Source organism: Protopterus annectens, chromosome 13.part0 (assembly GCF_019279795.1).
Source record: "Protopterus annectens isolate FY-2018-M chromosome 13.part0, PAN1.0, whole genome shotgun sequence".
Taxonomy (NCBI): Eukaryota; Metazoa; Chordata; order Ceratodontiformes; family Protopteridae; genus Protopterus; species Protopterus annectens.
The window spans coordinates 1171595793-1171609836 of NC_056747.1; the positions used below are offsets into that span (position 1 = coordinate 1171595793).

The 14044-nt window shown below is 43.0% G+C and overlaps 1 protein-coding gene across 1 annotated transcript in view; it reads right to left on the reverse strand.

The window, feature by feature from the left end:
• Positions 1–14044, reverse strand: part of RAB34 (RAB34, member RAS oncogene family) — a gene marked incomplete in the record, with an annotated part of 431068 nt that overhangs the window by 230336 nt on the left and 186688 nt on the right. The window contains 1 exon segment of the mRNA XM_044055175.1: positions 7249–7350. Within this exon segment, the coding sequence (XP_043911110.1) occupies positions 7249–7350 (102 nt within the window).

Below are 14044 nucleotides of genomic sequence, written 5' to 3' on the forward strand. Positions count from 1 at the left end.
GGAATGGCTAGAGGTCTGTGTTGGGGGAGTAAAAGAAACTCTCTCAGCCTTTTCTTGGAGTCAGAGTAATCCTGACCTTCCCAGTGAAAATGTTCCCTCATAGTGTGTAAAGTTTCCCCAAAAGAGTAATCTTCTGGAGGGGAAGCTGAGGGAATAGATTCCTCAGCATCAGAGTCTTCATAGGGAGAGAAGGAATGGTCTTGGTCCTCAAAGGAATTCGAAGAAATAGACAGTTGTTCAGAGGAAGCAGAATCTTCCTCTTGTCTAGGCCTTTTGTCAGGAGGAGGCTGTGAACCCCTGATAAGAGAAATCAAATCTTCTGCCACTTTGAGCATCTGTTTATTAGGCATAGGGCCTTGAACAGGAGACTGAAGTGAAACCTTTTTCGTTTTAGAAGGAGTCTTCGACTTGGAAAACGTTTTGACTAAGAGTCGTCGGTCTGAAAACGCCTTCAGAAGCCGATGGCGTTTCAGAAGTACCGACGTCCTTGGAAGGTAAATCGTTGGTAGGGCCTGAAGTAAAAGGCTGCGTTGGCCTAGTACATTCCGACAAAATATCTGTAGCGGTCTCGGGTTCCAGAACTTCGGTAGTCAGAGGCTGTGTCTGAGCCTCAATGACAACCGGAGACCGGGTCAACAGAGGCCTCAGAATCGGGCTTAGGCCTGGGCTGTCAGTCCTTGTCCCTGCGTTTTTTGTGCACGCCGGTAGTCGGTAGCTCCGACGGCATGTTATAGTTAAATTTTCTACCAAAAAAGTGTCGTGCGAAATCAAATTGTCTTTTAATAGTACGTTTATTAAATCTAGCACAAAAATGACAAGAAGTGACGTTGTGATCAGGGCCTAGGCAAGGTATGCAATAAGACTGAAAATCCTTATGAGGTATTTGCTTCCCACAAGAAATACAATTGTTACCTTTTACTGACATCGGTCTGAGGCAAGAAAAGTTTCCCCAACGGGGTACTTAGTTTTATAGAAGCCTTCGGTCTGAAATTCGAATTCGAAAATCTAAGGAGTCGGCCGACCGGCACTTGTGAACTGCTTCTGCTTCGGGCACCGCGCAGCAAGAAAGACTGAAGAAAATGGCGTCGGTTGCAATATATACCCCTGGCGCACTGACGTCAGGGATGAAGTGACAGCAACCGACGTCGGACCAAGACTTTGGAAATCCGGCCGACTGAGAGACCGCCTGACGACAGGATAACCCAAGTGTGATGACTGCAGCAGGGTAACACGATGAACATCTGCAGTGGCAAATCCTGCTCTGGATTTAGAGTAAAGAGGCAGGTGGTAATGCTTGGTAAAGGTGTGCACTGAACTCCAAGTTGCAGCCTCCAAAATTTCCTTGGTAGGTACTCCTCTGAGAAAGGCTGTTGAAGTGGCTGTTGCCCTGGTGGAATGTGGCCTAATGTTATTAGGGACTGATTTTCCATGCTGTGTGTAGCAGTACCGAATACAGTGTACTATCCATTTGGATATAGTCTGCTTTGCGATAGCCTTGCCCTGTGATCCTGCAGCATATGCTACTAACAGTTGTTCAGTTTTCCTGAAAGCATTTGTTTTGTCCAAGTAGAAGCGTAGCTGCCTGTGTATGTCCAAAGAATGCAGAAGTTTCTCCCCTTTGTTCTGGGGGTATGGATAAAAAAGTCGGCAAATGGATGGTTTGGTTAAGAGCCACACTAGATACCACCTATGGCATGAAGGTAGGGTTTGTCCTTAAAGATACCCTGTCCTGATGAAAAATTATAAAAGGTTCCACTGCCATTAATGCCTGTAGCTCTGAGACTCTTCGTGCTGAAGTTACTGCCAGGAGCAGAGCTGTTTTCCATGATAAAAATTTTAGATCGGCTGTACTGGCTGGCTCAAAAGGTGGTAGGGTCAGTTTCTCCAAAACGAAACTGAGGTCCCAAGTTGGTGTTGGTGCTCTCGGGGGCGGTCTTATGTTTTTAGCCCCTCTGAGGCACTGCTTTAGCAAGGGATGCAAGAATAAAGGAGGATCCGTGTTGTAATGTGCTGAAATGGTAGAGGCGTGGATCTTAATAGATGAAAAGGATAGGCCTCTGTCCAGCATCTCAGTTAAGTATTGTAAAATCTGAGGAATGCTTGGAACAAGAAGGTCAAGGCTTTGAGCCTGGTTCCAGGCGCAGAATCTCTTCCATTTTTCTGAGTAAGTTTTCCTGGTGCTAGGCCTCCTGGCCTCCAAAATGACATCCATAACAGCTTTAGAGAGAGGTGTTGCCTGTTTGAATAAAATATCTGCCATGCAGCCAGGTTTAGGGTTTTGAGCTGACCGTGCAGGATCGGATTGTTTTGTGGAGTCAGAAGGTGTGGAATTTGAAGCAAAATCCATGGTGGGCCCTGAGCCAAGTTCCTTAAGATAGGGTACAAATCCTGGCGTGGCCAGTCTGGAGCAATCAGGATCATCTGTGGTTTTTCTTGTCTGGCTGTTAGGAGTACCTTTGAAAGGAGAGGCAGTGATGGGAAGGCATAAGCTTTTAGGTTTTTCCAACTGAACAGAAGAGCATCCACTTTCCATGCTTGTTTGTGATAAGTCCTTGTGCAGACTTTTTGTAGTTGGCAATTCAGTGGGGAGGCAAAAAGATCTATGTCTGGGCATCCCCACTTTTGCATTATCATGCTGAAGATTTGTGGATTCAATTTCCATTCGTGAGGGTCCATGATATTTCTGCTTAGGTCGTCTGCCAGAGTATTTTTCTTTCCTGGCAGGAATTGTGCTTGCAGGTGAACTTGGTACGTTAGAGCTGTGTTCCACAAGGTCATGGCTTGCCTACATAAGGGATAAGAATGAGTGCCCCCTTGCTTGTTTATGTACCACATTACTGTGGTGTTGTCTGTCTTTAGTAATAGTTGTCCTGGATGTAGAAGGTCCTTGAAAGCTGTTAGGGCATTTTCAACAGCAAATATCTATTTTTGATTGATGTGAAGATGCATCTGGTCTGTGGTCCACTTGCCCTGAATGCATTTTCCTGCCATGTGTGCTCCCCAGGCATAATCCGAAGCATCTGTTAGACTTTGCCTGACTGTGGTTCGGGTAAAAGGCTGACCCTTGTTTAGGTGACATGCCTGTGCCCACCATCGAAACTCCTGTTGTAGGCAGGCAATCATTGGTATTACTGCTTCTAAACTGTGAGTGTTGAGTCCACTTTTTAGGTACCACTGTAATTTCCTCATATAAAGTCTGGCATATGGTATTAGTAGTATGCAGGATGCCATGAATCCCAGGGCCTTCAGAATTTTTCTTGCAGGGAGATGGGACTTTTTTGCCAGTAATTGAAAATATTGAGTTAGTTGAACTTGTTTGTCTGGCGTGAGGTAAGCCATCTTGGCCACTGTATTTAAGCTGGCACCCAGGAATATAATCTGTTGTGAGGGCACTAGTTTTTACTTCTTTTCGTTTACTGTGTACCCTAGAGAAATTAGCAACTTTTTCACAAACGCCAGATGCTGTAGAAGAATGTCCTTTGTCTCTGCTTGAATCAGGCAGTCGTCCAGGTATGGATATATTTGAATTCCTTTTTGTCTGCAAAATGTAATTACTGGTGCCAGGCACTTTGTGAAGACCCTGGGCAAAGTAGATAAGCCAAAGGGCAGTGCAGAGAATTGATAGCGCATTGTACCAGCTTTGAATCTGAGGTATCCTCTGCAATTTTGTCTGATAGGGACATACAGGTATGCCTCTTTGAGGTCCAGAGTAACAAGCCAAGCCTTCTTGCCCAGCATGGGTAGAAGCTGCTGTAATGTCAACATTTTGAATTTCGGAATATCCAGGTAAGTATTCAGAATTGAAAGGTCTAGTATGGGCCTCCAGGCTTTGTCCTTTCTGGGGACCAGGAAGAGTCTTAAGTAAAATCCTTGTCCTTGTTCCTGTTGTGGTACTTTTTGAATAGCTCTCATGTCCATGAGGGCTGAAATTTGTTTTTGTGCCTCTGCCCATTGATTTTGTGGCAGTTCAGGCATTCCTTTTAGCTTTGGTAAAGTATGAAAGTGGAATCTGTAACCTTGAGACACAATATTCAGAATCCATTTGTCTTGGGTGATTGTTTGCCAGTTCTGAGAAAAAAGTGCTAGTTTTTCCCCTAAGGGGGCTTCCAAAAGGGATGTGCTTGGCGTACACAGAGGAAAGTCATTGTGACTGTTTCCTGTAAGGTTGAGACTTGTCCTCACCACCTTTTGGGGTTGAGGTACCCCACTGTCATTGTCTGTTTGAGCCTTGGGGTTGAGATCTGCCTCTTGGGTGTCTGTATCTGCCTCTCTGTGGCCTGTCTGACACTGGAAAGGACCAATTCTTTGTTGGCCAATTCCTGCTAAACAGAGGTGGCTGTACCTGTAAGAAATCCTTGACTGTTTGCATAGATTTAGCTTTATCCTCCATTTTCTTTAACACCTCTTCTGCCTTAACACCAAACAAGGTATCATGCTGTAAAGGAGCATCCAATAATTTTGCCTCAACATGATCAGGTAAACTCTGTTCTTTTAACCAAGCACGTCTTCGAATAACAGAACCTGTAACTGCGGCTCTACAAGAGGCCTCTAAAGAATCAAAACCACATTGCAGAGTATGTTTTCCCACCTGTTCAACTGCATGCAATAAATCCTGCATTTCTTTACAATCAGGAGCTTCTGAGCTTGCAAGCATTTTCTGTCTTAACTGAGCCATTAAATATTGTTGGTACTTAAGCATGTGCAACTGACAAATTAAAGCTCTTACTGCTAAAGTTGCAGACGTGTACACTTTCTTCCCCATCTATCCAAAGCTCTGGAATCCCTGTCAGAGGGTACTGGATTTTTTGCAATGGAAGCCTTAACCCCTTTTGGACCCTGGGAAATAGTTTCTGGATCAGCAGAAGGGTTTTTGTAAAGAAACTTGTGAGAGTCAGGGACTCTAATACCTATCTGGCTTGGCTGCAGCAGGGGGCAAAGAGTAAGGAGATAAGCTGGATTCAGAGAACACATCATCCACAATATCTAGCACAGGCGGAATAGCCAGGGGCCTGTGCTGAGGCAATAAGAGGAAATCCCTGAGCCTTTTCTTGGATTCTGAGTAATCCTGACTTTCCCAATGGAAATGCTCTCTCATGGTATGTAAAGTTTCCCCAAAAGAATAATCCTCAGGAGGAGAGGTTGAAGGGATAGATTCTTCAGCATCAGAGTCCTCATAGGGGGGTAGAGAGTATCCCTGGTCTGAAGAGGAATCAGAGGAAATGGAAACCTGATCAGAGGAGTTATAGTCTGTATCCTGCCTAGGCCTTTTCTCAGGAGGGGGATGGGAACCCCTGATTAGAGTAATGACGTCTTCGGCCATTTTAAGCATCTGTTTCTTAGGCATGGAGGACTGTCCATGAGAATGCTGTACTTGTTTCTTTGTCTTTAAAGGTACCTTTGTCTTGGCTGTTGTTTCAATGGTAAGTTGTGAAGGTCTGAAAACACCCTCAGAAGCCGATGCCTGCTCAGTGGCTCCGGACCCATCTGAGGGATTAGTTTCCGTAGACCCAATACCTTGAGTTTCCAGAGGCCTAGATGTCTCCACGTGGGAGTCGGAAGCGGCCTGTGGCTCTGAGGTAGCGGGTGTTAGGGGCTGCAAAAGCGCCTCACTGAGAACCAGCGACTAGCCTAGAAGAGGTTTCGTTGTCGGTTTTGGACCTCGGATGCCTGTTTTTATCCTTGTCTTTGCGTTTTTTCGGTATTGAGGTTGTCTGCTGATCCGACGGCATGGTATAATTGAACCTTCGGCCAAAGTAGTGTAAAGCAAAATCAAAACGTCTTTTTATAGTGCGTTTGTTAAATCTAGCACAAAACCGACAGCTAGTGACGTCGTGATCAGGGCCTAGGCATGGAATACAGTAAGAGTGGAAGTCCTTATGAGGTATTTGCTTCCCACAAGAAATACAATTAACTTTTTCTGACATCGGTCTGAGGCAAGAAAAAGGTTTCCCCAACGGAGTACTTAGCTTTATTGAAGACTTCGGATCTGAAATTCGACTTCGAAAATCTCAGGACCGGCACTTGTGAACTGCTTCTGCTTCGGGCACCGCGCGGCAAGAAAGACTGATGTAATGGCGTTGGCTGCATGCTTTATAACCCTGACTACCTGACATCATGGAAGATGAGACAGCAACCGATGCAGGACCCAAGACTTTGATAATCGGGTCGACTGAGGGCTACCTGCAAACAGATAACCCAAATGTGAAGACTGCAACTGTGAAACACGAAGAACATCTGCATGTCTGTTATGCATGTAAGCAAATAAACAGACTCTGGTATCAGACAACTGGCTTTCAGTAAAGTCAAACTGTACTGTCCAACCTGCCAAATGACTTCCCAACTTTTCTGCTACATTCTTAGTTCAGTATTTTTGAAAGAAAACTGTACTCAGTAATGTAGAACTGTCATGTTGTCCAGTATTTAGTCACTTTCATAACTATACAGTTATAAGCACAATTCAGTCTCTACTCCCACAAACTGGATGAAAGTGAGTAAGTCTCGTTGAGTTATGTACCACAGGAATTTGAAGTACTTCTAGCAGCATAAAGATGTCTAGTTTTTAAGCTTTGGTTTTGCAGATAATCACTACAATAAAAAAAAATGTTGATCCTTACTACTTTATCCTTAATCTCTGAAGATCTCCCCTGGAAACACTTCCACTTATCTACCACTGAACAAGTCCACATTACAAACCTGACCCAGCCACTTAACTGGAAGACTTTGAGGAAAGTCTAACTTCCTGATATGAAAACTACATGAACAATATGATAAGGGGGTCCCCACCCTAAACAGCAACTCTCTGTCTCAGTCACTAGATGGTTTCTGTAAGAAGATGCTAAACAGGCAGTAATATGGATCCTTGAACTAACTCTGTCTAGTCCTCAGATCAGCATTTAGGTTCTCAGCCATGTCACCAATCAATAAATATGGAATGGTGCCCCACAAGAGTAAATACTCCTCTATGCAGGATACTACAGGACTGTGTGGAAGTGATCTGATTCAAAATGAAGTCACTTCATCAGCCTTGACTGCAGTCAAAAAAAGCAATTCCCTGATCTGTACTCACCTTTTTGAAGAAACATAAGCTAATGGCAACTTAGCCTTTCACTCCCTTGCTGACCCCAAGATGCCCAGATCTGCTGACTCAACCCAGGTCACCAAGACAGCAAATGGTGTGTCAGTGTGCAGTAAACGTACCAATGTAAACATGATCAAATGACATCAAAGATAGTGAGGTAAACAACTTACAGCTGCAAGCTGAAAGGGACTCCTAGTATCTCAAAGCGTTCCACCTCAAAGTCCACACCAATTGTTGCCTTGTAATTCTTGTCAAAAGTGTCTTTACAAAACCTTTAATAAGAAAAAAAAGAAATATTACTCTCCAGTTCTCACTTTTACCCGCTGTGCACTGTACTCCAGCACAAAAACTATCATGCAAGACAGCATCCTTTTATGCACAACACAGTCTTCTGCATATAGAAAGGGACCTTCCACAAGACTTCTGATATAAATGCTCTGAAACTTAATTTTGCAGACAAAACTATGTTAAAAAAATCCGTAAAAGCTATGAGAATTTATCAAAGGATATATACATCCCCACAACTGGAATTCTCCTGTACGCTTAATGAAGGTGTGCAAGAAGGTCATGTGACTAGACCTTCTTTCTGCTTTTCCCAGTTAGGGGTCACCACAGCTGCATATTAACAACAGACACATTATGAATAAATATATGCATATAAGTCTGTTAACCAAGACAGAGCACTGATCCACATGAACCCATTTCATGCTCAGCCCAAGAACACTGTCTGGTTAAGTGACTTGCTCGGGGTTGCAAAATAAGCAAACAGAGGCCGTAGAAATCAAACTCAAGAATGCTGGAGGATATAACCGCTACAGCCTTAAACCTCTGCACCAAACTGCCCAGATACTTCTCAGATCTCCATCAAATGAGGATCTTTGGTTAACAAAGTCTGTGGATGATTTAAGATGGAAGTCGTTGTCAAGTCCCCCTCTGGCATACATGCACTGTAGCAAGAGCTTACAATTGACAGTAGCTGAAGTACTAAAATAGGCAAGTGCTCAATGTCAAAATGTACAACACTGTAATTTTGGTTACGTATCTGTAGTTCCAGCTTATAGCACAGATAACACACCACTTCAAAATGAAAATGTTGTGAAAGAGCTGGGTACCTGTGGACAGCTCCCTATTGTTTAACCATTTTAACCATCATACTGCAATGATGGTTAGGAAATCCCTTGACCCTGCACAACTCATAGTAAAATGTATTTCTTCCAGACAAAAAAGAAGTCTTCACACCACTGTACTTTGCATTGATTAGACCCATCATTGAGTACAGAGCCACCTCTGAGATGACCCTTACTAAGCATGTTAAACAAATGGAAAGATCCCAGTGGTTTGTAAGTAAAAAGATGAGGGGGGGGGGTTAAAAGATCTGGACTACAAAGAAAGACAGGAGGCTTTTGGCTATAAGGGATTCAGTTATCTAAGTCAAACAGTCCTGGCTAACACTAAGGTCAGAGAGCTAAATCTACTCCAACAAATTAGACAAAGAGGAGAGATACATTTGTCAAGCAGCTCCTCTTCTCATGGAAAAAACTTCCTCTACAAGTTAAGCACTGTAACATGCTGTATGCCTTTAAAAAAAGAGCTGGACAAATGAATGGTTATTCATAAATTCAACCTCAGTATGACTGGCATGTCCCTCACCGAAAAGAAAAACAAGGGCTAAAGGTGGGCACTGGCAAGGAGGAAATGGCCTTCTGGCTCAGCTGTTTTGTAAATCCTAAGATCCTATGAATACAGACTATATTATACGAGTTACTTCAGTCACCCTATACAACCGGTCTGTCACAGTGTCATGGTAAAATAACAGATAATCACCCACTAATACAGGCCCTGTAACATCACCTGTGCCTTCTCTTACCCCTTAGCAAAGGACATGATGGACGGCGCAGAGGTGCAGCGGTAGCATTGTTGCCTCACAGCAAAAGGTTCTCTGGTTCGATTCTCGGCTGGGGTTCCTTCTGTGTGGAGTCTGCATGTCCTCCCTGCGTTCGTGTGGGTTTCCTCCGGGTGCTCTGGTTTCCTCCCACGTTACAAAGACGTGTCTGGAGCGTTTCTCCCTGGGCCTCCGCTGAAAACTGGCTTCATTCCAAGTTGGACTTTCCCAGTTAACAAATGTTAAATAAATAAATGATGTCCAAAAGTAAGGCACTGGAAGGTTCACCAGAATAAAATCCACTGTTTTATTGATCACACACAATAATAAAAAAGTGTAAAGCACATCCAGAACGCATTAACTGTATCACTGCGTTTTCGTCACAAAAACTTCTTCAGATGGGCATACCAACTTCTGAAACCCCTTTATATACAGAAACATCCCCAAATAATCAATTAGCAAACTGTTATACTTTTAAAAACACAGTGCAAAAATACTATATACACAAGGACATGATGTGCTGTGGGGCTTATCTGAATGGTTTTGTTCTAGACAAATAATAATGTAACTGCCTCAGCACATCTAGAGATTTCAGAAGTCACTGTCCAGCATTTGACTCATCTGGAACTGACTACTTCAGATAAGTTAGATAGACCTTTGGAATAAAGACTTGACTGAACACTAGACATAATGCTTGTGAAAATGATGCAGGATTCTGAAATTATAAGTGACTCAAGCTACAAAAAAACAAAAAAAAAAACATAATCCAGACTATCATTAGCAATAGAATGATTCCTAGGTTACAGACCTGAAGTCCAGCAGAAGGGTACTATTTTCTCAGCGTAAAAATTCAAGTCCCTGAGGGGACTAAGATCTCTGAGCCAGAGAATAAGGAGAAAAGTTGTCCTTTAAGAAGATTCTAACTTTTATGAAAATATGGGTAACTAGTCTAAGCTTTTTGAAACTAGGTTGTCTTAAGCTTAATTAATCCTGCCTCAAGAAAACAAGTAATACAATTCAGCACCAGTTTCAAGGAAAAAGTATGGTGAAAAAAGACACCTGAATTCAGCCTACTAGGGAGCATTTTTATTTAAATTTCCTAATGACTGTCTAAGCAAACTGTGCCACTGGCTACTACATGAGGTTTAGGAGCCAGGCAGACAACTTCAGGGAATTAAGAAGAAGTGACTGTTTCCTCCCAATAGAAAACTACTGGAGGTCCTGGTCAACAGCTTCCACAGCTGTAGTAATGAATCAGTGACTTGTGAAATAGGACCCCTTTAGCTGGAATAAATCCAGAAGGATTAGGGAAGCTAAAGCATGATTTTCTCCTGTCGTTTATTCTTAGAATCAGGAGAAAGAAGGTGAAAACACACAGCAGAAGGTCCTGAGGTTTGCAAAGGTGCCCCACTTAAGTCCCCAAAAGCAAAGCTAGAAAGAGTTAAATCTAGCAATGACAAGGAACGTGAGCAGCACCATGACTGGGGTGTGCATTGAATGGAACACATTAAACTGTAATCTTATGAGATATTAAGCATTCAAGCAGGGAGAACTTGTCCAACAAAACCTACAGTTTAGTTCTGAATAAATGGAATGTGAAGTACTGCTATGAATGACGAGTTTTACAGATAAAGTGCCTCCCTATACAGGTGCATCCCTATTTGTTGATATAAAAAACAGTCTCCGTGGTGTCCCTCAAAGTCTCACAAACCCAGTACGTCAATATACTGGGTTCAAAAACAAATAATGAGGAAACTTCTCTGTGTGGAAAACTCCCAAGAGTTCAGGCACCTAATGAAAACCATACTGTGAATGTACAAAACAATAACCAGTGGTAAAAATACTCTTTAAATTTTTTTTTTTTCAAAAGTACACCTCTACTCATGCAAGTAAGGAAGCACAAGCTGGGTTCAAATCTTCCTTATTAAAAACACAAAAAAAAAACAATCCAAATAGTGGTTGAAAAAAATCAGAATAAAATGTAGAAATTCACCATTCAATTTATATACCGGTTTAAAAACATATTTAAAAAGGAGGAGTGGCTTATTAGGGTAGCTGTTTTGTAAAAGACAATAAGCATGTTTGCTTGCTAAATACCACTTCCTCTATACGCTGCTGAGCTATTCGACACAGTGTTGCCCTACTTCAAGCTCTGTGATTCCAAGATCTGTTAAAACAAACTAGACTAAAAGTAAAATTAAATATTACACATTAACAATTGTTAAAATTTCCTGAAAGCATTTCTTTTGCATTCATAAGCTACTAATTACTATAGCACTCAATCTTCCTCATTACCTAGAGGAAAACAGTTTTTGTACTTACTTTTCTCACTTGCTTAGAGAAAAACAGCTCTTGTACTCACTTTCCTCACTTATCTAGAGGAAAAACCCTGCAACTCTCTCTTTGCGCGGTGTTGCACACAGAGCAGCGTCAGGCAACGCCGGTTAGCTGGGGTATACTATTCCCGGCCCCACAAAGTCTGCTCTATAAATTTTCCCTTAGAACTAGGCAAGCCTCAACTCAAGTGCTTCAGATCAGCTGCTCTTATTGCAGCACTTGCAAAACAGAAATCAGCACTTGTCCTAATCTCCTAGACAGCACTATTATTCTCCAAATTTCCTAGACAGCACTATTATAATATAGCATAAGACCCTCGATCGTCCGCAGGACTTAAGTTCAATTTACTCTTCAAAGCATGTGCACAGGTCAGCTTCAGGTGTACTCTCCAGTTCATCTGGTGGAATTGGGCATCCTGAGGCAGTGTCAACTGCCTCATGTATACAGACAACCCTCTCCTCTTACCTCCAGACACAAACACTTGTGAAAGAGGCAAATACACAGCCAGACTGGAGGCTAAGCGCTCTCAACCCATGACTAACATACAGTCAAGAGGATAAGGGACACACTTGCATCACACCACCTGTCACACATGAATCTACAAAACAAGCACCAGCAAAACATACGCATAAATACACAAACATATTCGGAGGCACTAGGTACCAATCTGAAAAAGAAACAGTGCCCTCCAAAGCAGACAAGCAAGCAACCTGCACCCCCAAACACAAGCCAGAAAACACATAATTCACCTCAGCAGTGTGCCTCACAATAGCCCTAAAGGCAAAACACCATACCTAACACTCTAGTAATAGGAGACTCTATAGTAAGGCACACGGATGTTCCACTCACCAGGCTGAACAAGGAGAAGGTTACTGTCAGCTGCCTGTCGGGTGCTCGGATCCGCCACATAACACAGGCACTTAGGTCACTCCAGAAAAAGTACACGTATGACGCAGTCATTGTACATGTTGGTGTGAATGATCTAAGACGTACCTCCCTGGACTACATAAAAAGAGACATTGAGGAGCTCTCTGATCATGTAGCCCAAGCTGGTATGACCCTGACCTTGAGTAGCATACTACCTTTACCTAGAATGATACCACAATACAAAGACAAAATTATCAATTTCAACAATTGGCTAAGCTTCTGCTGTCAGTCTAAGGGGATCCAGTGTCTGTCTGCCTGGGATGACATGATAGACAAGCCTCGCTGTTTTGCCAGAGATGGGTTGCACCTGTCACCCTTAGGTTTTCGAATACTGGCCAAGGCTCTTGCCATCCTCATAGTGCCTTTTAAGGCAAGGCTCAAAGGACAAACCAACCACCGTAACCAGCACAGGTAACCAAAAACTAAGGGTAATGCTACTCAACGCCAGAAGTCTCAACCTCAAAATGCACACACTCGAGGCTCTCCTCAGCATGGAGAAAAATCAATGTTTGTGCAGTGACTGAAACCTGGTTCAAGGCTCAAGAGAGCACCCCAGCAATGTCAGGTTACAATTCATATCATACCTTCTGGCCTCAGTTACCAGATTGCAGTACAAAGGGCGGAGGTGTATCCATATTCATCAAGGATACCCATATCTCCAGGTTAGTGGCGCAGCATGATGCCCCAGAGATCATCCATGCGCAACTATCAGCAGGCAAAACCACATTTCAAGTCATAGCCGGTTATAGATCGCCCACCATGTCCCAAGATGCTCACTCTGCATTCCTTGAGACATTGAAAAATATAAAGGTCCTACCAAACACCATAATCTTGGGTGATTTCAACTACCCTGGTATAGACTGGGCGAACTAACAATGTTCCAACTCCTATGCTCAGCGATTCATAGAATTTATAAATTCAAATGCCCTTGAACAACTAGTATGTTCCCCCACTAGAGGGGACAACACATTGGATTTAATCATCACAAATATGGGCGCCCATTGTACCACACCCGTTATCACCCCCTCCTTGATCAGATCCAACCACAAACTGATAACCCTGGACATCCTCACTCCTCCACCTCCCCCAATCAAAGAAACCATAGTCAAAGACCTTTCCAAAGCAAACTTCAAACTACTTGCATCCGAAGAGGAAAGCTTCACTATTCCCTTGCAGAAGGATAATGATATCCAGGATGCGGAATCCTACACCAAGGCACTCTATATGCATCTTCAGGATTGCATGGACCATGCTATCCCAAATAAAACCCAAGACTCCTTCCCCAAGCAAGAAGAAACCAGTCTGGTGGACCCCGGCCATAAGCAAACTTTACAATAAAAGTAGGAGACTTATACAAAAAAGGCCAAATCTCAAGTAGAAAAATCATCCCTGATCAGCATTAGTAAGAAATTTAGGGCCCTCATCAAGTCAACTAAAGCTAATTTTGGAAAGAAAGTTGCCAAGGATAACCATGAGGCCTTCTATGGCTACGTCAAAAACCTAAATGGCAACGCTCAGGTCTGTTCTGAGCTAGTACAAAATGGAATAAAATACACTGACCCTTCTGACATTGCCAACATCTTGGCTGACAGGTTCAGTGCAAATTTCTCCCCCCCCACCACCACCTACAGGGCCTATTACCATTCTAGGGGATTGTGTAAGTCCAATTATTACTGATACGTTGGATAACAAGGCTCTATCTAAAGCTAAAAACACTGCCTCCAAGGGACCAGATGGTGTCCCAAGCTGTGTCATACGCGAGCTCCAAAAGGAATTAACCCTGCATCTTAATACCCTGTTCAGTCTCGGCCTCTCCACAG